Source organism: Anas platyrhynchos, chromosome 1 (genome assembly GCF_047663525.1).
Source record: "Anas platyrhynchos isolate ZD024472 breed Pekin duck chromosome 1, IASCAAS_PekinDuck_T2T, whole genome shotgun sequence".
NCBI lineage: Eukaryota > Metazoa > Chordata > Aves > Anseriformes > Anatidae > Anas > Anas platyrhynchos.
Genome location: NC_092587.1, coordinates 122,097,559 through 122,125,181, shown reverse-complemented (window position 1 = coordinate 122,125,181; position 27,623 = coordinate 122,097,559). Strand labels below are relative to the sequence as shown.

At 37.4% G+C, this 27,623-nt stretch overlaps 2 protein-coding genes across 2 annotated transcripts in view; one reads left to right on the top strand and one right to left on the bottom strand.

Moving 5' to 3' along the window:
* Positions 1 to 2,793, bottom strand: part of OTC (ornithine transcarbamylase) — a 30,171-nt gene extending 27,378 nt beyond the window's left edge. Inside the window, exon 1 of the mRNA XM_005014311.6 lies at positions 281 to 2,793. Coding sequence (XP_005014368.3) covers positions 281 to 357 — 77 coding nt within the window. The 5' untranslated portion in view covers positions 358 to 2,793. The remainder of the gene's footprint in view (positions 1 to 280) is intronic.
* Positions 2,794 to 2,944: 151 nt separating this feature from the next.
* Positions 2,945 to 27,623, top strand: part of LOC101793936 (uncharacterized) — a 57,086-nt gene continuing 32,407 nt past the window's right edge. Inside the window, exons 1-7 of the mRNA XM_072027668.1 lie at positions 2,945 to 3,120; positions 4,279 to 4,404; positions 10,875 to 10,967; positions 13,119 to 13,181; positions 14,765 to 14,923; positions 16,418 to 16,567; positions 25,127 to 25,285. Of these exons, the coding sequence (XP_071883769.1) occupies positions 3,033 to 3,120; positions 4,279 to 4,404; positions 10,875 to 10,967; positions 13,119 to 13,181; positions 14,765 to 14,923; positions 16,418 to 16,567; positions 25,127 to 25,285 (838 nt within the window). The 5' untranslated portion in view covers positions 2,945 to 3,032. The remainder of the gene's footprint in view (positions 3,121 to 4,278; positions 4,405 to 10,874; positions 10,968 to 13,118; positions 13,182 to 14,764; positions 14,924 to 16,417; positions 16,568 to 25,126; positions 25,286 to 27,623) is intronic.

Below are 27,623 nucleotides of genomic sequence, written 5' to 3'. Positions count from 1 at the left end.
AGTACCTGTGGTGCACACTGAACTCAAGAAGAAATGTTTTTTTCTTGGTTTTGAAGCTAAATCCCATGGAAAGAATTAACAAGATTTCACAAAACATAAAAAGGAAAAATCCTCCAGTCTCATGAAGACTCAAAGCTTGCTGCCTGAGAAGGCAAAAGGGCACTAAAAATGCTAGCAGAACCCTATTTCTCTCACTCCTCCACATAATTCAATTACTTTTGTCTCCAGTTTTCTGATTAAATGTCACTGAATGCCAGACAAAAGAAAAGGATTAACTTACCAAAAATGTCGCAGCAGATGCTTGTTGTTCCATGTTAATTTTTTAATTTGGAAAAAGCTCCTCAAATTAAAAAGCATCTTCCTTTCACAGTAGATTTCTCTCCGTCCTGCAATCAAAGTTAACAGAAATGCAGTTGTGTGAAGCAGCCACTGTGCAAATGAGGATACTATGAAGAACAGACAATCTTATCTTCAATTTTTCCAGCCTGGGCCGGGCCTGGTCAGGGCTCATATTGAATCTTTTCCTTGGTTAGCTAAAATTCTACAGATAAAGGCTTTTCACAGGGTCCATTGCACAACTCAGAGCTTGTGCTCTTCTGTCTGGGACCATCATATTACAGCTTGCGTCAATAGCATATTGTAGCAATTTCATGTTTGTCAAATATCTGTGCAGGAACACGTCCTAACAGAAACAAAAAAGCGAAGGAATAACTGTCATGGCACAAGAAGAGCAGGGCAGCTTCTGGGGACTGAGGCTATGGGGCTCCCTATGGGGTTGGTAGGCAGCCAGGACCCATCCCAAAACCCCACCAGGAGCAAGGCAGCTGGTGGCAACGGGACAGCCCCAGCCCTGGCACCAGGCAGCTCTGGTGTGGCCAACTCTATGGGGCTACTTGCACATGAGATGAGCCTCCCACATCTTGCGGAGAGGTGGCTGGTGGTGGCTCCTCATGGTGGCACAAGTGCTGATCTCCTCTCCAGAAGGGACAATGAGATCTGCATACCCAAAGGGTGGCAGGTCTGTGCCTCAGGTTAGGAGGGCATGTGTAGGCTGATGAAGAAAGATTACTGAAAGCCTGTCTCCTCTCTGAGCTGGCAGGAGACTGACCCTTGACACCTCCTTTCTTGAGAGGCAGCAGCAGTCAGCTTCCGAGTACATGGTCAGAAGAAGAACAGGGTCCAAACTGCCCTTTTTTTGTTGTTTTGTTTTGTTACTAACAGTTCTTTCTTTTCAGAGAAAATCAGCACCAATACTGGGAATCAGAAAACATACACATACATTCGTTAAATATCGAAGATTCACACTCAAGCTGTGATGCCTGATTACAACACATTTCTCATGGTACAATCACAGCTTACCATGCTTAGTCAGTCATGACTAATGTAATTAATATAAACTTGGAGCTCTCCTGAGTTTTCAAGGATTGCATCGGGTTTACCTTCACAAAGGGGTTGTCTTTCAGACCTTAAAATTAACTTATTCCCTCAACAAAGTACAACAATATGGCAAAGTTATATTAATAATATCATGGAGTAAAAGGGACAGATTTCCTCATTGCTCCTCAAATGTGAAAATAAAAGCAATATTCATGAGCTGAATGTGTTATCATCTTGCTCACTAACTAACACCAATAAAAAGGCATCTGAGGGACTTTGCCATAAAAACCTTCAATGCTGAATAATTTGAGGAATATTGTTAGTCATTAGGGTGTTAGGGTGTGCAGGGGGAACATCATTGCTTTAAACGCCATCTTTGGTTTAAGACCATTTTAGCTGATGATTTGAAGCATTAAGAACTGGGAAAGGAAAAAAAAAAAAGAGAAAGCAACACATTCAATCCAATTACAGCAATTGTAATTCCAGTGGTATTCACAAGGTGCAGGCTTGAAAAACTCACATAAGACATATTGCTTAATAGACCAGCTAGGCTGATACTCATATTGGGTGACAATATCAATATAACTCCTTTATCCTAAGCTCCTTTTCTCTCTATCAGTACAGATTGACACTACATTATCTTCTCTACACCAGCGTGTCTCAACCCATGCGCTCTTATGGTTGCATTTTAAATGCCAGGGCCTGGAATATGGAAATCCCAACCCAATGCCCTTGCTGTCTGCTTTAGATTACAACTGCGGTCCTTTGTGCCATGTGGTGGGCACTACAGCCAAGAAATGTTTCACTTGTGCCCTGGAGAGGGGCTGGGTGGGTGCCTGACAGGAAGGACATTGCAGTTGCTCCCTACAAAACGTGAGTACTACAGTCAAGGAATGGGCAGACCTTTTTCCAAAAAAACTCAGAGACAGTGCAAGGGCAGAAGAGTCTGCAGGACAGCTGTTGTTATCTAGGTATCACTGGCTGAATGGAAGATGAAATGCCTGCTTGAATACCCAGTCAGAAGACTTCAGAGGGACAGCTTGGAGAAGCCTCACAAGCCATCAAAGAGAAACAGACGCTCTTAGGACAGGAGTGCCCTAGGGGTGGCAAAATAAAGATTTTGAGTTATATTCTGCGTATGTGGCTGAGGGATAGCAGCTCAGGAGACTCAGCGAAGGAAGTGGGGCTATTAGGGGACAGGTTTGGGAGCCCAAGGCCCCACACAAAAGATGTTGGGAGCCCCCACACGAAGATGTCTGCTTCAGGAGCGAGTGGCAGGGACAAGCCACAGGAGGAAGACTGAAACGTCCCTGAAGGGAAGGTGCAAAGAGGACACACCAAGGCTCTTTTCAGTGGTGTCCGGTGCCAGGACGAGAGGCAGCGGGCACAAAGTGGAGCCCAGGAGGCTCCCCCTGAGCAGCAGGCAGCACTTCTGTGCTGTGTGGGTGAGGAGCCCTGGCACAGGCTGCCCAGAGAGCTGGGGGGGGCTCCTCCTTGGGGACCTCCACAAGCGGCCCTGGGCAGCCTGCACTCCCCCGCCAGCCATCAGGGGGCGCCCCGGGGGCTGTGCGGGGCGGTGCGGGGCGGTGCGGGGCGGTGCGGGGCGGTGCCGGTCCCGTTGCCCGTGGCAGGCCCCGCTGTTTACTTCCGCTCGCATGGGGCGCGGGGCCGAGCGCCGCCTGCCCGCCGCCATGGCCGAGCCCGAGCCCGAGCCCGCCGGGGAGCCCGAGCTGACGGTGCCCGGTGAGTGCTAGCGGGGGCGGGCGGACACACGGACACACAGCCGCTTCCCTTCGGCCCGCTGCTGGGCTGGGGAGGGCTCCTCCTCCTGATATCCGGGAATATATATGTTTATATATGTGCCCATTAGTTAAAAAGTTAAAAAAATAAATAAAAATGAAGGAGCAGTAAATGCAAATCTGTGAATGCGTGTGGTGCACGAAATTGCATCTCGCTACTAATATCGGAAACTTTCACTCCAAAAGGAGTATCAGATGTACAGGGCAAGAGAGAGCCGTGGGTTTTGGAGCTGGGTGCAAACCGTCAATGCCAACGAAGCGTTTCAGTGTGTACATTTTCAGTGAAAGCAGTGGTATTATTAAATCCTATATACTTCTACAGAAGCAGCCTAGCGTTCCTCTGTGTGTTACCATAGCCTATACGTTAAAAAAAAAAGCAAATAATAGTTACTCTTCTCCCCCTCTCCCCCCAGTAAAGCACGAGGTTTGACATCTTTAAATAAGAGGCCTAATTTGGCTTTGCCACACACTGCATGGCGTTTTGGCGAATGGTTTAACTTGTAAGTTCATTTATTCCCCATAGAGCGAGTATTTTCTGTGCCGAGCCAAGTGCTTGACAAGATGCTTGAGCAAAGGGTGGGGGAATAGTTAGCGTGGTGCGTTTTAAAACAACGGGGCTGGCGCTGTTCGAAGTGGGAAGAATTGAGAAAACTGGTTATAAGGGAGAAAGAGCCGTCTGGGTTTCGTTGTGGGGTGCTTTTCTTTGGGCTTTTTTATATTGCAGTCTTACGAACAAGGACAGTTGTTGCATCCCGTGTTTTGAAGGCTGAGGATTTTGTTTTTAGGGGGTCATTTTTAGAGCACATGTATCTATTCAGATGAGTGAGGAGGAGTGGTCAGTTTGGAGCCTGTCACCTCTTTACAGTGTGTGTGTGTCTCTCTCTAATCCAATTTGGAAAACCTGTTTGAATTCAAGTAAGTGAGAATTCTTCGTCTCGACCTGCTTTCAGGATGAGCTTTTGAGCGTACTTTTTGGGGACAGTTTGTCAGAGTTCTTTTTGCTTTATGCATCTAGTAATTAATAGGAAACGGCTATTTTAAAATGTCTTAGGAAAAAATTATATTCACTAAAATTGACTTTTTTTTCTTTTTTATGTTTTAGAATCAGGTGCTGTTTTCACGTTTGGAAAAAGCAGCTTTGCAGAAAACGTTCCTAGCAAATTCTGGTTCAAAAATGACAAGCCTGTACATATATCATGTGGAGATGAGCATACTGCTGTTGTTACAGGTCAGTATCGGAAGCGGAGTGTATGATAAAAGGTTATACATTTGGACAGCTTGGATTCTTATTTCAATTCTGAGGTAGTATTTGAAGTGTTGGAGAGGAGAGGGAACTCTTCACACTGGGGCTGTTGGATGCCTTTGAAGTTAACAGGAGTCAATGAAGGTTTTCACAAGACATGCCCAAGAACTGTCATGAATGAATCTGTAATAACCTAATGTATCGTGTTGGATTTAAAATAAGTGTGACCTTGTTCAGCTTAAATGTTTCTTGTAAATCTGATGGTGTCCAGTAGACAATCTTAAGTATATAGGTTTGTGTTGTGAAAGTAAATAGTATCTGTTGAACTCGGTTGACAAGTTCACTTGCCTGAAACGATAGATAAAATTGTATCTCTGAAAGGAAGTTCTGAATTATCAGGTAACTGTAAACTGAAAACAACCCTTGCAAGAACAACTCAAAGAACTTTAGCAAATCCTACTAAAATCAGAAATAAATTGCAAAAGCATTCAGAGGAGCTCAGAAGCAATACACTGAACCATCATTATTGATGTTCCTTTTCATTTATTTGAAATGCTGGAAGCAATACTCATCGGAGAGTTCATTCAATTTCTTGTGTGGAAGAGACTACTCTTTTGTGATGAAAACGTGTGTTAATTATGTTGACAACCAACTTCAGATAGGTAATCATACTTTTTTATCATGAAATTCCTATGCATATTTTCAGGATGTTTTTTATTGAAGTGCATTTATTCCTCATCAGGACCCAGTGTTGTGTCTTTGTCATTGCTCATTAAATAATTTCTTGAGTTTTTTTTTTCCCGCTATATCCCCAAGGAAAGTTGGAAATGCTGGATTTTTTAGAATGAACAGTTCCAAACATGATAAAAGAAGAATATAGATTTCATGGACTGCAGAACAATTTGAAGTGAAATTATATGATGAATTTTTCAAGCCTAACTTCATAGAAGATGAATTATGCGTGAATAGATTATGTTTTGAACAAAACTTCACACTTTTTTTGGATTGAACCCACTCTATTAAAATGCCTGTTGCATAAAATTAATCAGAACATAACCTAGGGCACTGTGAAATTTTCCTCTTGAGATTTTTTTTTTCTTTAGTATATCCCTTCATATGCCCACATCCAGTTTGAAATAACACTAATATTATTCTCAGTTTCAGAGTGGTCATCTTAAATTGCCTCCTTTAACTCCTTCAGCATGTGCTTATGCCAGCGCTGTTACACTAATCAGCAACAACCCACTAATTCCCGTGTCCCTGTAATACTGGCCACTTGAATAAAGCTTTTGAAGAAGTCGACTTGGATAGGGATGCGTGTAGCACCATTTCTGTACATCTATTTCTCCTTCTCCCTGATATTTTAATATATACTGCATATTTTGAAAATGGTCTCCCTAGCTGGCCTTTGCTGCAGTGTGCAGATAAGTCACGTGGGATACTTCTAAATAAGATCATCATTTTCTCAAAGCTTTTGTAGAGGGGGAACTGTAGAAACATGAATTAAAAATAAATAAATAAATCTTTGATACCAAAAGTTTTTTGGGGACATGATAAAGTAGAAGCAAAAGTGAGGGTAAAATAGTGACCAACACTGAACACAGGGAGTGAAACTGCAGGAGTCATGTAAATGGCAAAAAAGGAAAAGAGAAAATCTTTGTCCCTCATTTTTTTCTTCACACCTGTGCATGCACATGTGCACCACACATTTCTGCCATTAGATGGAGTTGGATGATGTGGTGGAATTAAAGCCCTTGGTGAATGACATTGAACTGCAATAACACCTGGAATAAAAGAGCCACAGAAGGGCATGGTGGTAATGAATTTACTGAGAAGGATGCAGACCATGTAGAAAAGCAGGAGTTCCTTGAAATCCATCTGAACCTGACTTGGAAGAAAGACAAGACAAACATTGCTGAAGAAGGGAAGGTATCTCAAGCAGGTGTGTATTGCATGCTTCTTATTACTTTCAGTCTTTACAGGTCACAGCATTTCACACTCCTTTATTTTCCACCCCCTGGAAGAGTAGGGTGAACTATCTATTTAGGGGACAGGGGGAATATGAGGTAGATTCAAATCTGATAGAAATGCATCAGATTTATATTAAAATGTCTCAACAATCAAAACTGTCATGCACACTGACTCAAAACATTCCTTACAGCTGGTTTTGGGCAGGAAAGACAGCGACATCTAGCACTGAATGTTGACTAAATGCAAATGAAGAAAATGTACAGGAAGTAATATTCAGCATTCAGACAAAATATTCAGAACATTTCAAATACTTCTTTCATCTACTCCAACATCAGTATTCCCATATGACTTCTGGGGAGAAAAGTATAAAGTGAATATAAAAAACTGCTCTTTGGCTTTCTAGGTTAGGATTTTGAGTCCAAAATAAATTACATTTACATACCATGGCTGTATGTTGGAATCTAAAGAATCAGTGATAGTTTCTTGCTGACGCTGAGTTGGCTTGTTGAGCTAGGCAGGGAAACACTTCTTCCTCTGCTTTTGGAATTTGGGATCGAATTTTTGTAGTTCCTTCCTCATTCTCTTTCTGCCTTAAGCACAATTTTGACTAAGATGTGCAAGCACTTTTTTTAAGCAGTTGTCTGAGCAGTTTTCTTCCAGCATCCCTTGTAATATGTTTAACAAAATTTCTTGCCCCATTCCTATATTTTTTGTCCCAAGAACAGTTTACTGACAGTTCACTCCCTGCATCTTTTGTAACTGTAGGCTTTGTAAAGGAATGTATTCATCCTCTTGGGAGCTGGTATAAGTAAGTGGCATTAATCATATTTTAAGGATCTATTCCCAATACCTTTCTATTAATAATTTTATTTTCTACAAACCTCTTAAAGTTAACAGCTGTCTTATTGTTTATTGGCCTTAATTAGAGTATCCTAGGCAGATCGCCTACATTCTGTCGAAGAGACCGATCCAGTTCACAAGGGGGAAATGGTGATGGCAGAAAATGTATCTTCTGGACTCAGAGCTCTGGAGAGAATTGAAGCCCCTGGTGCAAGAGGGTAAAGAAAGTTCCAGGAGGTTCACGCAGAAGCACAACGAGATAGTATGCATATAATTTCAAGTTACCTAAGGCATTAAATATTCAACAGCTTACACAAAAGAGACATTGGAATCCCTCCAGGTCTTTGGACTTAATACTCCATCTATTCTTTCTGCCTGTTGGCAGGCCATCAGAACATGACTCCTGTGTCTTTTGCACTCTGCCGTAAGGGGAAAATGAGGAAGATTACTACGTGCGTGTGGTAGTTTTTTGATACGTTTAGGAGCAAGCAACATACTGTGCTGTTTTTTGTACGACGCTAAATAGCCTAAGCATGACTGTTCTTACTGCTCAATAAAACTTTTGAGAATATTGTGACTTGCCTAAGAAAATTGATGTCATTCCCATTTTCATGAGATGTATTTGAATTGTGTACAAATTTCAAACAATGTATTAAGAGCTTATTCACAAAACAGCACAAATAAATACAAAAAAAAAATATTGTGATGCCTGGCATATGATACTCTGTCCAAAATACTCAATATAGCTTTTCAATTGAATTTCGTAATGTTCAATGTCTGTGTGTACTCTCCCTATTTTATCTTTATCCCACACTAATACCATGTAGAAAGCAAGGGGTAAAATGCCTAAAACACAGGTGATAGGGATGGACGGATGCCTGTTGATATTACAAAGCATGTGGAGTATTTCAGCTTGTACTCCCCAGCTGCTGAATAATGCCTCTTGCCAGCCTTCGTGAACTGGGGTTGCACACAACAAATGGGGTTCTAAGGAATCACAATGGTGGTAGCCATCACCGTATGGGAAATTTCCTGGTTAGTATCCTCGTCCTGAAGTCTCTTACAAAATTTGCTGTTTCAAAAGATGTAAGCACCTTGTTGCTTTTGTTAATAGCTCGGTGTTGGTGTAACGTCAGTGATGTGCCAATGCATAAATACTTTGGAGAAGTAGCCCAGTTTTGCATCAGAAGGAGAGTGGAGACTGGTGTTTGGTGTATGTTTCCATTATCAAAACACGCCAAGTAGTCCCTTTCTTAATACTCTGTTCTATCCTTCCTTTTGCCCAGAATCGTAATCTTACTGTTGAGGACCAGTCTTCTGCCTGCTATGCCCTATGGCAGATGGCCATGGGTTGTGTGTGTTTACACCAAAATGGATGCAAAAAAAAAGATACAAACAATCAGAGTTCTCAATGTTTTGAAATGATCCTTGCCTGTTTACCTGCCATGAAAGCAGTTCTCACTTTAGGGGATCTGTGGTGATGACTAGAGATTACTTTGTAAAAAGTTATGAAAATTGGGCGTTTTGCATACAAAATCTGGTAGTGTCTCCTGGCCATATTATGCCTGTTTTAAAACCTGGTCTGGTGTAGGGACCCAGACATGTTGCTTCATTACAGGCATTTGATACGGCTCTTCTGTAGTGCCTTAGTTTTTATTCACTGTCTGAATTACCCACGTCTCAGTTTTCTTATTTTCTATTACACTAAATCTTGGAAGCCTGAAATTATAAGAGGCTGTCACTCAGCTGGTAAAGAATATATGTATAAAAAAAAGTCTTCTCATCTGTTAAGCTTCTTGATTTTCTAACGCAGTGTCTGAGAACTTACAGATTGATGTAAGAAAAAGCAGATTATAGGATTAAAAGCATGACCTGCTAGAATTCTGAATAGATAAAAAAGAATGTGATTAAACTCAATTATGGCAACTTGGCATCATATTCCCTTGAGTACTACCATCGTCACAGGCATTTGAAAAGCATAAAGTAAGGATACAAAGTAGGATGCCGTTTGCTATTAAATTATTCTCTGTCAGGGTGTGTTTTGCCCTCAGTGACACACCTCTGCATGTGTTTTGGCATGGTTTCATTGCCAAAGTTGGGATGGTGATATAAATGCTATTAGTGAAATTTGGTAAACGTTTTCTTGACCTCAGAATTTTTTCCCTTTCGACTTATGGGAAAGACTTAATATTGACACACAGCCCAAAATGTTCCATAAATTGTCAAATCTGACAATTGGATTGAGACTCTAGTTACTAGTTATGCTTCATTTTGAGTATTTTATTTTACTTTAAATGTGTGGTTGTATTTAAGAAAATAAATGTATTTTTGTAACAGTATTCTTGTACCTTAAAAATCTCCAAATCATATAGCAAAGTCTCTGTAAATCGCATTCAGAACCTTCATGAGGAACCTGTGCTACTGAAGTACAAACAGCCATAATATTTTGGCATTGCTGTGTGGAAATGTGTTGTGCTCATGTGATAATTGATGGCTCTGGTGACCAGGAGTTTATCTACATGACGGCTCCGTGATGGAATCTAACTTACAGAGACCTGCAGAGCTGGAGCAAAAGCAAACAATCTTGTTTTAACACTTGTAAAAGGGATTTTTGGTTTTTGTGTTTGTGGTGTTGGGTTGTTTTTGACAAATCAGCTTCTATTGTTTTGCAAAGATTTACGCTGAAGGAGGGGTTTTGTCTTTGGATGTGAACTTTACAGCTTTACAAGAGGTAATAGTTTAAAAAAATAAATGAGATTAATGGTTCAGTTCACTGTTCGTAATGGTCAAACCTGCAAATTCATTGATATGCCATAACAGTTTCTGAAATAAAATTTCAGCATTATACCTGTTGAAGATTTCTAATCTCATGTTTTCATTTAGGCACACAAAATTCCCTGACTGCATGGTGTTTTTATGCATTTCTTCTTTATACGCAGAGTACTGGGTTAATCCATGATGGAAGATGCAGAGAAGCAAAAAGGCTCTTGTAGTAGGCCTGATATGTCCAAAGGAAAACCCATACAACTTGTGAATATATTTGAAAATGTATCATAAGATATGTTCTATAGAAGTGCAAATCTGTAAATCATTTTAAGAGATTTAGCAGTAAAACAAAAACAAAAAAAAAACCAACACACACAAAAACAACCACCATTCCTAGCCAATTGACAATAAAATAATCCGAATATTGGAATTTTGTGTTTGCGTTGGTTATATAGCTGCATTATTCATCCCTGTCTCTGAGGTAAAAGGTGTGAAATGTACTCAGTGAAATGTACTGTTATTTTACAAGAAGCCCTGTGCTTCCTGCACTTCCAGGGTCTGTCCAAGAATACACCTTTTTATTTTATGATGAGTGCATTATCTGAGCTGTAGTTACAGGAGAGGATGTCTGTTCTGCCTTTTTGTCCTTCCTTCTGGCAGGGGTTTTCTTACTGGATGCATACACAATGCAATTACTACTCTTATGTTGAGGAATCACAAGGATATTAATTATTGCTTACACTGCAGTATGGAAGTGCCTGATTTTGAATCTTCCATTATAAAGGATGTATTAAATAATACAGTGTGTGAAAGACCATCTCATCTTGCGTGAGATACTCAAACACTCATACGGATTCTAACTGTGCCTCTTCTTTCAGGGAATGGTAAACTTTACATGTTCGGCAGCAACAACTGGGGCCAATTAGGACTAGGATCAAAGAACACTGTCAGCAAACCAACATGTGTTAAAGGTTTGTTTAATTTTTCTTTTGTCCTTTTGAAAGGATACCCTTGTGAAAAAGTGCTTTATAGGATGCGGTTCCAGAGTAACAGACTCTGATTTCTTTACTCATCATGTGTAGCATATTACTGCACAAGCTCATAAAGATAGTTTAAAAGGAAGCCTGGCTACTTTTCCTTCAGTTCCAGATTCTGGGTCCTTTTGTGTCTGAAAATAACTTCAGATAAATAGAATCCAATCTTTTTTCATCTTTTTAGCAGTGTAAGATGTGCCTGAGGAGGCATAAATGGAAATATATTTGTATGAAGTGTAGAAAAACAGTAAAATGAATGTCCATATTGCTTCATATGCTGTAAAATATGTTTTCTTTCCATTCTTTTATCTTCTGAATCTTTCCTAGCCAGTTCTATCTCGTCAAGCAAAACTAATACTTTCTTCCCTATCCCCTTACTTATGTCAAATCAGATCTATCCCATTAACACATTCCTTTTCACATTTAAATGTTTATCCTCGTCCTTTCTGTGAGCAGATCGATCTGTTAGTTTATTGCTTGAAAACAAATTACTGTGTTTGTTCAAGCTGTTTTCTTCCTAATTTAGTTTATTCTACTATTCTTTCTCTGCTCCTCTCTTTATTTCACTTTAGAGGGAGAACGCAACTACTCTCAGGTTCACATCTTCTGTCAGCCATGTGAGAGATTGATTCTTACCTTGGCTTGAATGGATTGGGTGTCAAGTTCTGTTTTATTGTCAGATTGCAATGGAGAATATAACAAACAAACAAAAAGCAGAGGGATGACAGCAATTCAAAAGAGACCTGGTTTCCACTGAAAAAAAAAGTCACAACGGGGTTATCTTTCCTCTCTTGGCAGTAGGCAGCAGGAGGAAGACCTGGAGCTTTTCTCACTAGCTTTCAGGCATCAGTTGGCTCTGGGCAAATGTTGCAAAAACACATTTCAGTTTTGCTCAGGGCCAAGTAGTTGTGGCTGCTCATTTTCTGACAAAATAGTTCTGGAGTTTAACTGGAGACTAATGTGATTGGTTATGAAAAACTGCCAGCAATGCTGTCAATATTGCACGGCTCATTGGATGTGATTGATCGGCATAAGTGGGAGGTTAGGGAGTACGGGCTTCTGCTGAGCTTATCAGGCTGATGTAGGAGACAGTGGTGGGATATAAAGCAGCAAATTAAATTTTAGGAAGAAACTAATACTGGAAATACTGTGATTCTAAACTGGTATAAATGGTTTGGACAATTTTTTTTTTGTGTGTCTATATGATACACTGGTGAGAGTTCATGCTTAAGTCAGTAGATTTATTCAGTAGGAAGAAGGGAGTTTAATTTTAATGTTATGATGCTGATGAAGGTTGATTTGGAAGGACTGAAAAGGTTTTTGTGAAAGGGATGATGGTTGTTGCCTTTTTCGTGGACCAGTGCAGTGGAAAAAAAATACATTATGTAAAAATAATGTTGTTTTAAGAACATCATGAGTATTGTATAAGGTAAATTGGTGTGACCTGACTGCAGAGAAGATATGCATGGGTGGGTGGTAATTGAGCTGAAATTGAGTTAGGAAGGAATATGCAAAATCTGTTATTTTAGGCAATAGTCCAGGTAAGACTGCCCTTACCAGTTGTGAGTTTAGTGATTAACAAAAGGTCAGTACAAAGCAAAAGTCTAGCAAGAAAGTAGCTGTGCATAGTGAGGGAAGGTATGGTTGACAGGACCAAAAAAAAAAAAAGGTATGATTTTAAAGATTTAAAATAGTGGGAGAAGTGAAGGAGTGAATTAAGAACAGTATTATTGATGAAAAATGAAGAAAGCTCTAAGCATGCATTTTGTACTGCAAGTTGATGTATTCTTTGAGGTGTATCCTGTAAATGGTAAATTTTGTGGAATGTGGCATTTGGATAAAGTAGTCATCATCAAGTTATCCTGAGTATAACAGCTATAAGTTTTAAAGCTATGTCTGTTTTCTTCTGGGATAATCCCAATTAATAAGTCATGTGCTAAGATCAAATGGTCAACTAACATTGTAGTCGTTCTTTAGGTAAAAGTAAGAAAAAAATCATAGCATCCTCTGGAGCATAGAACATTTTGTTATTGAACCAACTATCAGACTGTTTGTAACTTTATCCTCTTCTTTGCCTTTAATTCATAGCTTTAAAACCAGAAAAAGCAAAACTTGCTGTTTGTGGAAGAAACCACACTTTAGTTTACACAGGTATGTAACATACTATGTACATATTGAAGGTAGATTTTTTCTGTTGTTTTAATGCCAAACTACATTGGTAACCCCATGAGTGTTCAGGAAAGAAGAAGAAAAAGCTAAACTGGCTGTTAAAACTTGTTTTTCGATATCCAGTTCTTTGAATGCTTGGATTGTTCTATGAAGTGCATTTAGAAAATAATGTGTTATAGGAGTTCACTAACAGAATAGAGATGAAAAAAATTGTTGCCTACAGAGATATGGCTAATAATCACCAATATTACGTTTATTACCTTTATAGGTATGTTAGTGTTTTTATATATCAGTGCTCAAATTTACCTTTGACAAGGAATGTATCTTTATTAGCATGAAGTTATATATTTGAGTAAAGATACTAGAACATTATGTTTTGAAGTCTTCAAAGTTTGTTGCATTTTAGTTAGACGGAGTAGTCTGCTGTTTCACTGATAAGTTACTTTACTAAGATGTAAATAAGTAAACTTTAAATTTAAATTGAAAATAAATACATTTTTAGGGAGAGAGTATATAGAGAATTGATGCAAATTATTGTCACGGTTCTAAAAGTTGTGTAATGGAATAGCCATCTTTGTGGTAGCAATGCTGTAGCTTGCAGTAATGTGATAAAGAGGATTGCTTGTTTATTAGGGAGTTTACATATGTGGAAACCGTGAGCACTGTAAATAGGCCTATTAGAATAAAACAGAACATTTTAATAACAGTTGAGTATGCAAGACTGCACAGCGTAAATATTAGTCACTTTTAGCGTACACTCTGGCTAAATAATTTGTGACCTTTTATATAGCACGGACCATTTGTAAATTGTATGTCAGTTGCTTATCACATTTGTGTCGGGATTTGTGTTATTAATGAGCCTTGTCTTTTTCATCGTAGATAAGCACTTTAAATACGAAACAGACTAAAATTAAAAATATAAATTCTGAAGTTCTTTTAAGTTAAAGATATCAATCATCAGCTTTAACTTCAATTTTAAGATTCTAAAACAAAATACAAGCTAGTTAATGAAAGTGATTTAAATATTAAAATGAGTAAAAGATTTCTAATAAAAATATAAGTAAAAATGTATTTCATTCCTACTGTTCAAAACTATCAAGTTATGTATCTCTTGAATTTATGTACTAATATGACTTTAATTTTCTTGCCTGTGACATCATTCTCCATTTTTCCCCTGTTTTATCTTAATTAAACAATAAATTCTTTAGGGAAGGAGCTGCTTCCAGCTGTTACAGCCACAGGTAGTAATTTTATGAAGACTCTTGCAGAACTTCAGGTTATATTTGTTTTTCAGATCAGCCTCCAAAATGATTGGGAACACATTCAGTTCACAGACATGTAAGGCCTCTAGACTATTCTGATCTAAACGTGTGCAGGAAAACCTCCCTGCTAATTACAACAAGAACATCTGGCTTCAACTCTAGAATATTTCAGGGCAGTAGACCCCGACTTCTCTGTAACATTTTTCCATAGAAAATTAAATTTCTTGCTGCAGTTTCTCTGACTTCTTGCCACTGCTGAGAATATCCTCATTCTGTGTATTACATGTGCTTTTCTATATGCAGAAAAAGGAAATGTGTATGCTGCTGGAGGTAACAGTGAAGGTCAGCTGGGATTAGGTGACACAGAGGAAAGGACCACATTTCATTTAATTAGTTTTTTTACCAATGAGCACAAGATCAAACAGCTAGCAGCTGGATCATACACTTCAGCAGCAGTAACTGGTAAGAGCAACAGCTAATAAAATCTATTTATGTGTGTTCGAGCCTGGTGTTCCAGGGAAACATTTATTCCCTCTCTCTGTCTGCATGTATGTGTATATTTTCTGTGCCCCTGTCTTCTTTCCCCAGTAAACCTAAGATTATTTTTTTTATAAACAGTTGCCTATTTCAGCACAATGTGGTGAAAGGTGACTGCTGAATAACTTGTTAAAATTTTTGTGAGAATGGAACTTTTCCATGGGCAATGGCCTGCAACTGGTCTCATTCTGTACTACTTACAGAATCTGTACAAAGGAAGGACAGAATGAATACTCTCAAACGGGAAAAACTCCAATTAATTTCCGGGGGAGCCAGCTGCAAAACATGAATCTAACAGAAATCAAGATTCTCTAATTCTGCTTTTCACTATGGTTATTTTGGTCTGCTGATACAGGCTACACAATAGTGTCATTACTAATTCTGAGAGTGGCCTCACCTATGACGTACTTCTCCAATGCGAAATTACATGATCATAACTTGATGAAGTCTACACAATTATAATATATTCAGCCATAGTCCTTTATTACCCTGTCATTTCTCAAGTCTTGTTACAAAGCAACTGTTTCTGTACACGTGTAGGATAAATTTTTGAGTCTATGACTTCAGAAAGCAACAGAGCAGAGGAGTACTCAAGAAAGATGTTAGCCAGCTTTTCTTTGGTTTGTATTTTTTGTGACAATTGCGAACATTCTTGTAAGATTTGTAAATGAACTTTGAATGGTTTTAGTGCCAAGCAGCACTAGCCAGTAGCTTTGTATGTGGTAGTTGTTTTATTCACAGCTCATTTCCCACCAATAAGAAATATGCAGAGAGAAGACCTTATCTCTTCTAGAAAACTCTTGAGATTTTTCACGTTGTTCACTACCTGTTTTTGCTTCTTATTGCTGCCATTGGTCTTTGTGTCACCAGAGGCTGGTCTTAATAAACCTGGAACAGCTATTGTGATAGTTTAAGTAAAACAAAATGAAGCTGGGCAATATAATAACCTGTGAGGAGAACTGAAAGATAAGGAAAGAATAAGGGAGATGAGTACCAAAGTCAGAATAGAGAATAGGTCTGGAAGAACAGGAAGGTGGTGACGTGCTACTGGAAACGAGAATATGCCTGCAATTCACCATGTTTTCATGCTGACCTCTGGCAACTGAATTGTCCTACACTCTCAGTCTTCCTCTTTTTGAAGGAATATTTTGAAGGATTGCTCTTGTACTGGTGCTATTTATGGTCTAATATCAGTGGATCACAAAGTGTTCTGAGTCACTCTTGAAAAGCTTAGGGAATACCCTCATACATCAGACTGTTTTGTTGCATTGTGTTAAATACCACTTTATGTCCCTGGGATAATGATGTTTAGTGGTGTTGTACACAGAGCTTATGAAATGCTTCTTAAATAGGTAAATTAACTTCTTAGTAGTGTAGTTTTGCTTTGAAATCTGTTAACATTCTGTGTCTTCATTTTAGAGGATGGGCAGCTCTTTGTCTGGGGTGATAATTCGGAAGGTCAGATTGGCTTGGCTGATAAAGTTTATGTCTGTGTCCCTTGTCAAGTGGATGTTGGAAAACCCGTTTCGTCTGTATCCTGTGGCTATTATCATTCTGCCTTGATAACAGGTAAGAGGATGAGATAATGGTTAGCGGAGACAAATCACTGGTTTTCAGATTGTTTTCTTGGTAAAGGTAGTTAATAAGACATTCATTACTTTTGAAACTATACAGGCCATAGTTGCTACAAACTCTTACGTGAAAGAGAAAGTAATCTGTGTGGTTTTGTATCACACTGGGAGATTTTATCGGAGAGAGGTTCTCTAAAACGTGGTACCGTATCACTTATTTGGAAAACTTTTATATAACTACTCTGTAATTGTTTATTATTATTGATTTAACGATCCCACGAGAAAAAAATGCAGTAAATGTTCTGCATATGCACGGTGAAGGATATTAGGAAGAATGACTGTCTTATACATAATTTTATTTTCATGAAGGTTATGACAAATGGAGATTAATACCGTGGTTTCAATAATCCAGTTTTTCTTGAAATTACACTTGTTTGTGTGATGATCATCTAGAAAATACAAATATTGAGTAGACTTACTGTATTTTGAGGTAAAATTAATCTCATTTACTAGCAGTGGAACATCGTTGTCAAAGTTCGATGTTATGTCTTATTCTTAAGTCAGTTAAACGGGTGATATACATTGTGAGGAGAAGCATACACTACAAAAAGTTGGTGTCTGTTCTCCAAGCCATCTCTCTGCTGCTTTCCACCTCTACATATTCTCACCTCTTTTTTTCTTTACAAAGTGGTGATACCATTCATTTATTAACAATGCCAATGTGGTTGAATTTATCAGTCAGTACGGATAGTGTTAAATGTGAGCAGCTATGAATTCCTCTCAGTCATATATTAACATTATTAAGCTTCACAGTATAGCAAATTAGAGTAATTAAAGATTTTGAAGGATCAATAGTTTTGATTGTAAAGCCTTTAATAGGTACCCAGTAACTACTCCATCAACTTGATAAATATTACTTTTCCACACAGAATATCTATACAGCTCTCTAAGAACATGCTGTTAACAGAATGAGAGCTTCCTACGGTGTCGAGGTATTAATTAGGTGTTACACTGGTAGTATGCACCTTTTACTACAAATGTCTTATTACATTAAATAAACAAAGGACTTCTGACTGACAGCTCAGCACCTGTTGGGAAGTCTACATCTTCCTGAACTTGAAATAAATGAAAAAAAAAAAAAAAAAGAAAAAAAAAAACACCTTAATTCAAGGACATAGCAAGAAGGTCTGTATTTCTGCCTTGGAGCCAAGAGCTGAAGTTCTGACAAGATCGCAATGGGATCTGACAAAGCACTCATTAAAAGGTGGGCTGAGGGCAAGCATCTAAGAGCAAGGAGATAACAGTGTGTGCCAGGTGCTCTGAGGAAGTGGAAATTGTTAATGGAGGAGGATGAGAAAAAGGAATTAGGGTAACAGCTGAGTGAGAGAAATGGAGCCCCTTAAAATATTAATAGAAAGATAAACTGGTTATCACCAGTGAAAATGAGGACTTTTTGAACCCATTACTGTTTAAACAAGCCTGGTTGTGGGATGGGAGATCTTAATTTTCAGCCTCTAATATCTGGAAATCCTGCAAAAATTGAGCCTGACTCTACCTTCCTGAAACTACTGGCATACAGATGACCTTTTTATGGTGGAATTAGAAATATTTTTGGATTATTTTCCTTTGGGAAAAAAAGAAATTTGAAGAAAATTTATTTTCCTTTGGGCCCTTGCAGTTTTCTTTGACTGATACTGTAACTAGCATAGAAGTTTAGTGTTGGACTTTTTTAGAGAAAATATCTTCTGTTGCACAGAGTTTTAATTTAAGTGTAAAAAAGGTGATGCTTTTATTACCGGTAGGATTCTTTTATTCCTTATGGAAGAGACTTACTTGTAGTACTTGCCAGACTGGCTCAGAACAGCGGTTCACATCCTCAGTAGTCTGCCTCTGAGGGGTAGTAGAACATAGCAAACCAGATAATTATGGAGTATCTGGAATATTCTTATAAAAGAGAGATACAGGTTTTTCTTCCCTCAATTGCGATTTAGTCATTGAATTATGCCTTAAATTATGTTTTAAAGTTTGTCTAGCACAGGGTTTTTTCCATATGTTTTGATTGTATGATTTTATCATGTACACTAGAATTTAAAGTAGTTAGTGGTGATTTTGATATATAACTTTGGAGGAAATATCTGGAAAAAAAACTGATTTTGTATTTCTAAGAGTTATTTGGAATAGTTCAGGTGGGTGTATAATCAATGTTAATTCCCTCAACACAATACAAAGGAACATTTTTAGATTGTGATTGCTATTACTGTGAAGATGGAAATGGAAGAAAATGTCACCAGCAAACTTCCAACACCTCTTTTGCCAGTTATTACAGTACTGTATAATTACCACATTTTGTCTTTTTTAAACATGTCTTGTACTTTAAAAAGCATCAAATAGTATACAATCTTTAATAATAAAACATGGTTTCAGGATATAGATCTTGATATGTGTAGCAGGGTTGAACTGATGACCATGTCACCATATGGTTCCCTTTCTTAATATATTTGCAATTAACATAAATTGCATCCTGGCTAAGTGGGCTGGTAGGATCACAGGCATGTTTGGGTTAAAACATGTAAGGTGGTTAATGAGGACACACTAGAATACATAGCATGGTCACAGAGTGCCCTCTCCAGGTCAGGATGTTCATTAATAAGAAACAATTGAGAAAAAAAAAAAAGGTTATGTTGTAGTAATTTGAGGTGTTTTTTTTTTTTTTTAATTAAAGATGTTATTTATTTGAAACTGCTTTTGTTTAAGAAGATTGTTTCAGTAGGTTCAGTAGGCATATGTTTTGAGGTGCTTAACTACCAGAAAAGTACTATAAAGTACAGTAGCAGTCAATGAAGAGTGTAATCTTGATGCAGACCTTTTAGTAAATAGAAGTATGTTTTATAGAAATTACGTGGCATTTGATCTTGTGGTTTTGTAATTTGATTCTACCAAAAAAAAAAAGTTTTTTTTGCAGACATAAGACCTTAGGTGCCCATATGAGCAGTGTCTCCCAGAGAAAGTAACAGAGAAAGAAGGAGCTGAAAGAGTGTAGCAACACTTTTTGAGTTCATTTACAGATCTCTACTTGACTAGTCTTTGGCCACACTCATTCAAGAGGGAACAATTTTTCGGAAAGTGCTAAGTTTGGCAAGTGTGTATAGCTACATCTGTCCACTGAAGGAGATGCAGGGCAGGAAACCCCGATGTATCTAAGCACTGCTGTGGTGTCTAAAGCAGAATTACATTATTGGAAACAGAAAGAAATTGAATATATTAAACATCTTCTGATGCTTCCCCTGCCAGAACCATTACCCATAAGCAAGGTTAAAGTAAATTCTCCTTGAGAAGGTATCTTCTCATAGAGAGGTTTGTGGGTTCCCCAAATTCCTTCCTTTTATGTAATTCACAGTTGTTTTTAAGGACCAATTTTAAAGGTCATCCATTCCAAAGACTTCCATGCTTAGAATTCCAGTGTTTGAGGAGGTGTCAACCAAATTAATCTGGAAAAAATACTTTTTCTTTTTCTTCATTTTTTTCTTTATTTATTCAAGATCATAGGGTGATTCAATTCTTTTGTCTCCTGCCATCAGCCAGATCTCATCTCTTCTGTCTTCTACGGTACTCACTATCTTTGAGGAGCAATGATAATTTTCTGTTTCCTTGTTGCTTGTTTATTTCCTTGACATGCTCCTGTGACCTGTGTTTAGTGATACCAAAAACATATCACACTATGAAAGTTTAGTATGTGAGAAGACTCATATGAGAGGAAAAAAATTGAATAACCAGGTTCCATGGACTTATTTTGAAGAGAATGTCCTTAAAATGCAGATGCGTTACACACACATAATTGTTATGAAAATTTATCTGAGTTTGACTGGATCCTATTTACATTTTATCGGTATTCTTCATAATTTTTAGACTACAGTTTGCCTTAAAGGGATGTGTAATGTATTCAAAAATTGCTTTAGTAAATGGGTTTATCTTTGTTAGCTGGATTATTAAGTTTAAAAAATATAATAAACTTGATTAGTTTGGGAAGTCAATGGGAGCTTGACCATTCGAATCTCTAATCCTATTAATTAGATTGTGATTGGATTAATATTTACTGTGCAGTAGTGTTTTTTAAAAAATGCTGTGGTGCCTTCAAAGAGAATTGCATTAGCAGTTAACCCCTAAGTGCTTTTTGGGGTTTATGGATTTGTTCCAAAAATATATGGCAGATCTGAGAATATCAAGACATTAATACTTACCTCCCCAAAAATGTAAGTTTTGTTGTTGTTGTTATTTCCTCTTACAGGAAAAATCTTCCAGTGAGAGCGTCGACAACTCTTGTTGTCAATGGAATTGTTTGGTTATAGAAACTCTTACACTGTAATTGATTGTTAATTGTTATTAATTAGGCTAATATTTTAGAATATAAAAAATGCTACTCCACATAACTGCAAAGTATTTGTTACTGAGGCCTATTCAGAATGTTTCTGCACATAAGAATAAAGATCGGAATTAAAATAGAAAATCCAACCAAACAGAGAAGTCTAAACACATAGTTTAGAAATGAAATACACTTCCCAGCAGCTGAGATTATCTACCGTTTCTTTAAAAAAACACATGAAGTGGCTATGAAATACCTTTTAGAAGAGTGTGGAAGCATGCAACAGAAACATTTCTGCACAGATTTTTGCAAATAAATGGAGCGTTGTAACATTATTGGTGTCATTTTAAATGGTTTGTGTGAGAATGCCGTTAATGAAAGAAAAGAGAAAATGTCAGGAATGAATGATAAAATAAGGACAGGCAGGAGGATGTGGTTACACCTCTGATGATGGTAGGTAGGAAATACAGCTGCTAACCTGATTCCTTACCTTGCCAAAGGTAATGTGGCTCTGTGAATGCATTGTGAGTGGCCACTCTTAATAACTTGACTCCTGTGAAACCCTGCAAGAAACTTGATGTTGTGTATAGTTGTATTATTGTCATTCCCTGATTGCATCTGTGGTCAGTTATTCAGAGAAGACAATTAGTCCAGTTGCTGGCCTTAGAAGCATGGTATTTGAAGACTCCATACCATTGGGAGAGGCAGATGTAATCTTGAAAAACTAAGAACCCATATAAAACCATATAAAATAGTTTTTTTTTGACTAAGGCAGAGGCCAAATTGGGTAGGTCTTGTGAGCTTTAGATATAAATATTGTGCCGTCAAAGTTAGGTTCTAAATTTTTGATGCAAGTGCTGGGTTATAGCTTTGCACTGAGGATTGGGACCCAGTTTCCATTTAAAGCAGGAATTTGGCTTTTATAAAAAATGGCCTTTTTGCAGTTGTTGTGCTTTGACTATGGGATACGTTTTTTCCACCAGAATTTTCAAATTAATTGATTGATTTATGAATTTAAATTGTTTTGAAGCTTAGGTATCTTAAAAAATGCATAACTTTTTTTTTCTTCTTCTTTTTTTTTTGTCCAGAATGAATGTTACCATAAAATATGAGACATACTTCAGATTCTCTCTATAAGTAAAATTCATTGAAAACCTATCCTTAGGCTTCATTTGAAGAAAATACTTCATAATTTAGATACATTTTAGATGTATCTAAAGGTAGCATACATCTTAGATCAGCGTGACGGCTCCAGAATTACTTCCTCTGAGAGGATGTGAGGAGAAGCACTGTTTCATTAAAAGACATGGTAGTTGAAGGGTTTTCTGAATGCATCAGAACCCTTCTTGACTTCATTGCTCTTCACAGCTTCCTGAGGAGGGGAAATAGAGAGGGAGGCACTCTTCTCACTGGTAACTGTTGATAGCACATGTGGGAATGGCACAAAGCTGTGCTAAGGGAGGTTCAGACCAGATATTAGGAAAAATTCCTTTACAGTGAGGGTGGTCAAACACTGGAATTGGTTTCAGTGAAGTGGTTGATGCCCCATGTCTGTCTATGTTTGAGACCTTATCCATTTATTTGGATAAGGTCATCAATAATACGCTTTAACTTTTGATTAGCCAAAAGTTGGACTCAATGATCTTTGTAGGTCCCTTCCAACTAAACTAAACCTATTCTATTCTATTCTATTCTATTCTATTCTATTCTATTCTATTCTATTCTATTCTATTCTATTCTATTCTATTCTATTCTATTCTATTCTATTCTATTCTATTCTATTCTATTCTATTCTATTCTACTCATTTTTATGGAAGGTCCTGGCAACAGCAGTCTCTGTGCTGCTCTGTGTGCACCAACTGCAGTAGGCACTGTTCAGCACAAATAGTTGAGTCAAGCACCACAGAGGAAAAAAAAAAAAGCATCACTGGCAAAAGACTTTGCCAGGAAAAACACTTTAAATCTAGTTTATCTATTGGAATGTATCAGACAACTTAAATGAAAACACATTAGTAACTAGTCGTCCCATAGTTACGCATAGTGAAGGCGCAGTTTTGCTACCTGAAATTCTTGCTCAGTTTTTATTCATGCAAAAGGAAGTTTTAAATGAGTGTATTGCCAGAATAAAAGTCAGGAAAAATTAATAAAAAAGACCCATTTCTAACTGACACCAGTTTTGACTTTTGTATCTCAGGATTAAAAATTCAAAAAAATTCCATTCCTGCCTTGCCTTGTAACACTCAAGTTTCAATAAACCTCAGTTCATTTTGAATTATATTCTTCCATTTTTATTAACTTAATTTTGATCATATGGCTAATCTCATTTGCTTTTTAGAAAGCATGTATAGTTTCATTTTTTCTACTTTGCATTTTGATGCATTAGTTTACTTTTAGATCGTATTTTCTATTTCTATGTAAGCTTATTTTTCTGGTCATTGTCACGGACCTTAAATTCCCAAATTTTAAGTTTTGGCGGACAAAGTGGAATGAAAAGTAACAAACGTAGCAGCTATGCTAAGAAAAAAGGCTAACATAAAACTAGTAGTGAGTTTGTTTTCTTATTCCCTGCTTATGTTCAGTGGAGAGAGTGGGTCTTTTCTAATGGACAGTTCTGAATACCTAAATAAGGCTTCAGCTTTGAAACACTGAGAGCACACTTATTTTCAATGTCGTTGGGCAAAGACCAGCATTTCTAAAGTTAATTCAGCTTTAATATTGGCAATGAATTTAGAGCTTTTGAATAAATCTCTCATACATTTGTTGTGCATAGTGCAATAGTAATGCCTCTGAGTTCTGTAAAAACAAATTTGTGAACACTAAATGTATCCCTCTGAAAGCAAAAGTACATTTTGTACAGAAACATAAATGTACATGTTTCCAAAAGTATTGCAAATGTGTGCTTCTGATGACTGAGCATTAGTAATGGAGTATAAGCATGTGGTTTGTTATTATGTGGATTACGTAAGTGTAGCTATGTCTTCAAATTTTCCTTGAGCAGACAGCTCCTACATTAGTCTAAATGTTTAATTATCTTGGACTAGCTCCATGTGAGAGTTCTGCTTATCCATGTGCTTTTTTATATCCAAATGAGATTTAAAAACAAACTTTTCCTTACAAAATAGTGTGTGTTGATTTTTGCTTGGTAAATATTTTCACATATAAATTTTGGGCCATGATTTGCTAAGAAGATATTATTCCACAGAACTCATTTTTTCTCTGGAGTGGAGAACACTCAGCTATTAATTTAAAGCCGTTCATGACAGTAAGGAAACATTTCCCAACAAAACCTCACTCTGACCCATTAGAAGAGTGGGAGGCCCATTAGCACAGAAAATCAGAAATGTAGGTAAAGGCAGGAGTAGATAAATTGTAAATATAGCAATGGAAAGTACGTTTTACATGTTAGTTCTTTAACTACTGTAGAAGGATGCTATATTGAATGGTACTTTAGACTTCCACAGTAGTGAAAAAATCAAAAGGAGAGATTGGAAAGATGAAACAAAGTAAACTTTGAAAGTAAAATAAGTTACCCAAACTTTGGATTGAACAAACTTTGAACTGAATTCATAAAAAGACTGGGTAAATTAGAAGGCTCTTCTGGTATCATCTTCTGGCAGATCAGAAAGAGGCTGCAGGAATGTATTTGTAAAGACCTCTCAGTATTTTTCCGAACTTATTTCTGGTGGAGTTATTGCTGTGGAACCACTGTTGTTGGATCTGTAACTCTTTTCTTGTTGTCTGGACTTCATGCAATTTCATATCATTTACTCAGCTTTTTTATTTTTTCTCTATATCTCACAAGAAGAAAGTGTGTATTTTCCATCAAGATTTCTGTTTTAATTGAGACTCTTATGAGTGATATGAGTGACTTCAGTTGACATGAATACTGATAACAGAAGGAATAATGACCTCTCTGACATGGGATGTTTATTGTTTTGTTTTTCCCTGGCTATATTCCTTGCAGGCTAAATGCTGTGGTTCATATCTTGTGGAGAGGGTGGTGTTAAAATTTCGCTCCTCCAAGTCCCGTTAAGGCATACATACACAGCTATTCGGACATCATACAGATATGTTCAGTTGTCCTGGAAGGTTCATGTACTTTTCTGTCTTACTGACTTGTGTCTGCAGCTGTCTAGATGATCCAGAGTTGTTTCTGACTGCTTTGTGTGAATCCTCTTCTCTTCTGTATTTTCACAGGAGATGGTGAGCTCTATACTTTTGGAGAACCTGAGAATGGCAAACTGGGATTATTGCCTGAACAGCTGAAGAACAATAGAGTCCCACAGCCTGTACTGGGAATTATGGAAAAGGTTAATAAGGTTGCTTGTGGTGGAGAACACACAGTAGTGCTTACAGGTAAGGTATTTAATTGCCTTTGTACAGCCCTATAACTTAGTAATCTCAATTTGCTTTAAAGAATGTACATCCCACTGTAAAGTAAGATTCTGTAGTGATGCTAACCAGAAGACCATTGTATATCAAGGAGGTAGAAATCCACATGATAGTTAACCTGAATAAGTGCAGGCCTGCGCTGAGCTGTGCTATCCCTTTTGCGGGAGGATAAACTTTGCAAGCTAATTGTAACAGAAAGCTTACAGGCAGCTCCTACTCAGTACCAATGGTTATCTCACCTGCGTGCTTTTGCTTTTATCTAAAACTTCACATTATTATGTCAATGTCATGACAGTGTAAGTGATGAATTGATTTTTTTTTTTTTTTCTTGTAAGAAAACTCTGTAAGAGCTCAATTGACCAAAAGGGATGATCTCATCCCTTTCCAGGGATGGGATCTGTGTGGCATTCTGTGCGTGATTGAAGGCCCATTCAATTCCATGTAGCACAGGATTCCCAGCATATGAAGGGATGTAAGATTATTTGTACTAAACTCTTTTTATTTATAGTGTTATCCCTAATAAATAATCCCTAGTAAATATCCCTAATAAAATATCCCTAATAAATAGCATTTTAAGAGATACTTACAAGTCTGAGCGCCTTCTTTACTGGGATCCTAACAGGCTAGCACCTCCTACTGCAACACCAATGATCAATGTTTCTTTCTTCTGAGGAGCCTGAAATTGGTGTTGGGAGTGTGGGGAGGAAGCCTTAGATGAAAGCTTCCAATCTGTAGTAAATTTAAATGACACAGAATATGCAGTGTTTAGAAAGTCACTTTTCAATTAGCTGTTTAAATAGCAAAAAAATTGCACAATCCAGTGGATGCCTAAATGGATTAAATATCTCTCGTAATACAGGCAACACCTGTGACTTCAGGTGAATTCTGTATTAAGGTGAGCAGAATCTTTCACATGCGTATAAAACTAGTACAGATACAGCATATTAAACATATCATACAAGTATATAAAAATCATTGAATAAAACTGTTATATAGTAGTTCACAGAGTTGAATTTATAGTTCTTGGAAGATGAAATATGGTCTATATTACTGTTTTACAAATCTTTTTTAGCACATTTTGAAATATCTCAACCAGCTGATTTGAATGGGAAGTTTTCTCAGTGATAAGAGCTATTTCCATCAGTTACAGAGGGTATCAGTGGGTGGGGTAAAATGGCTCGTCTCACACCTTTGAGGTGATGCCTGGTACGGTAAGTACCAGAGAAAATGATAGTTAATTACTTTGTGTGCATATAAGAAATACTTTTTAAAGTTTTGGGTGAGTGAGTGAGTAAAGGAAATGGGATGCTATACAGCACTTAAAACACACCAAGAATGGTACTGTATTTCTAGAAAATAGAATGAGAAACAGATAAAAAATGTTATTTTTAGTATATATTTGTTTGTCATAATTTGATTTGTTGAAATGCATTCATTGGCTGACTGCCTAGATGGGTTCAGAGTATGCAAAATAATGTTATGGTTTTAGGAGGTAGGAATTTAGGAGGTTCATAGCCATTGTCAGAACAAAAATTCCTACCATTTGGCCTCAAAATAGCTAAGTGTTTATTTTAAGCATTATTTTATGTGTTTTAATTTAATTTTTTTTTGTCAATATGGAGGACTGTTTTAGACAGAAAAAAAAAAGAAGTAAGAGAGAAAAGATTTTTGTAATTTTTTGTAATGTCTTTTGTAATCAGCTGTAATACACAAATAGTAAAATGGAAAAGGAAATTTGGAAAGAACAGAGAAATAAGTTAGATCTTTATTATTACATTGAATGTTTCCAAACAGTCTGGACCTAATGAAAACTCAACCTGAACAACTTCAAGAAATGAGACTATAGACATAGTCGATAGACATAGAAACATGCAAGTCTTGAAAATTTCGGAAGGAGGGATGATGAGTCTAAAGACCCTGAAAATTACAGATCAGTCACTGTAACTTCTTTAGTTGTGTAGAAGTGTTGAGAAAATTAAACAGCCTGTTCATAAACAACTGGAAGATAATTCAGACAATATTATAAGACCAATACAATTTCCTTCTATCAGAAGGTAATGGCCACTAGATTTTACTATCTTTTGAATTTCGTGAGGCTTTTGAATAGCTTTTAACAGGGATTCTCTGGGATCAGGTATGGAACTATAGAGGACTGCACGTTGCAAAGAAGTTCTGTTAGTAGTAACATTATAGATATGTAAAAAGAAGTTTTGTGTTGTGGTTTTACCCAGCTGGGCAGTCCCACCACAACTGCTGTTACTCTCTCTCCTCAAAGGGAAAGGGGGAGAAAATACGATCAAAA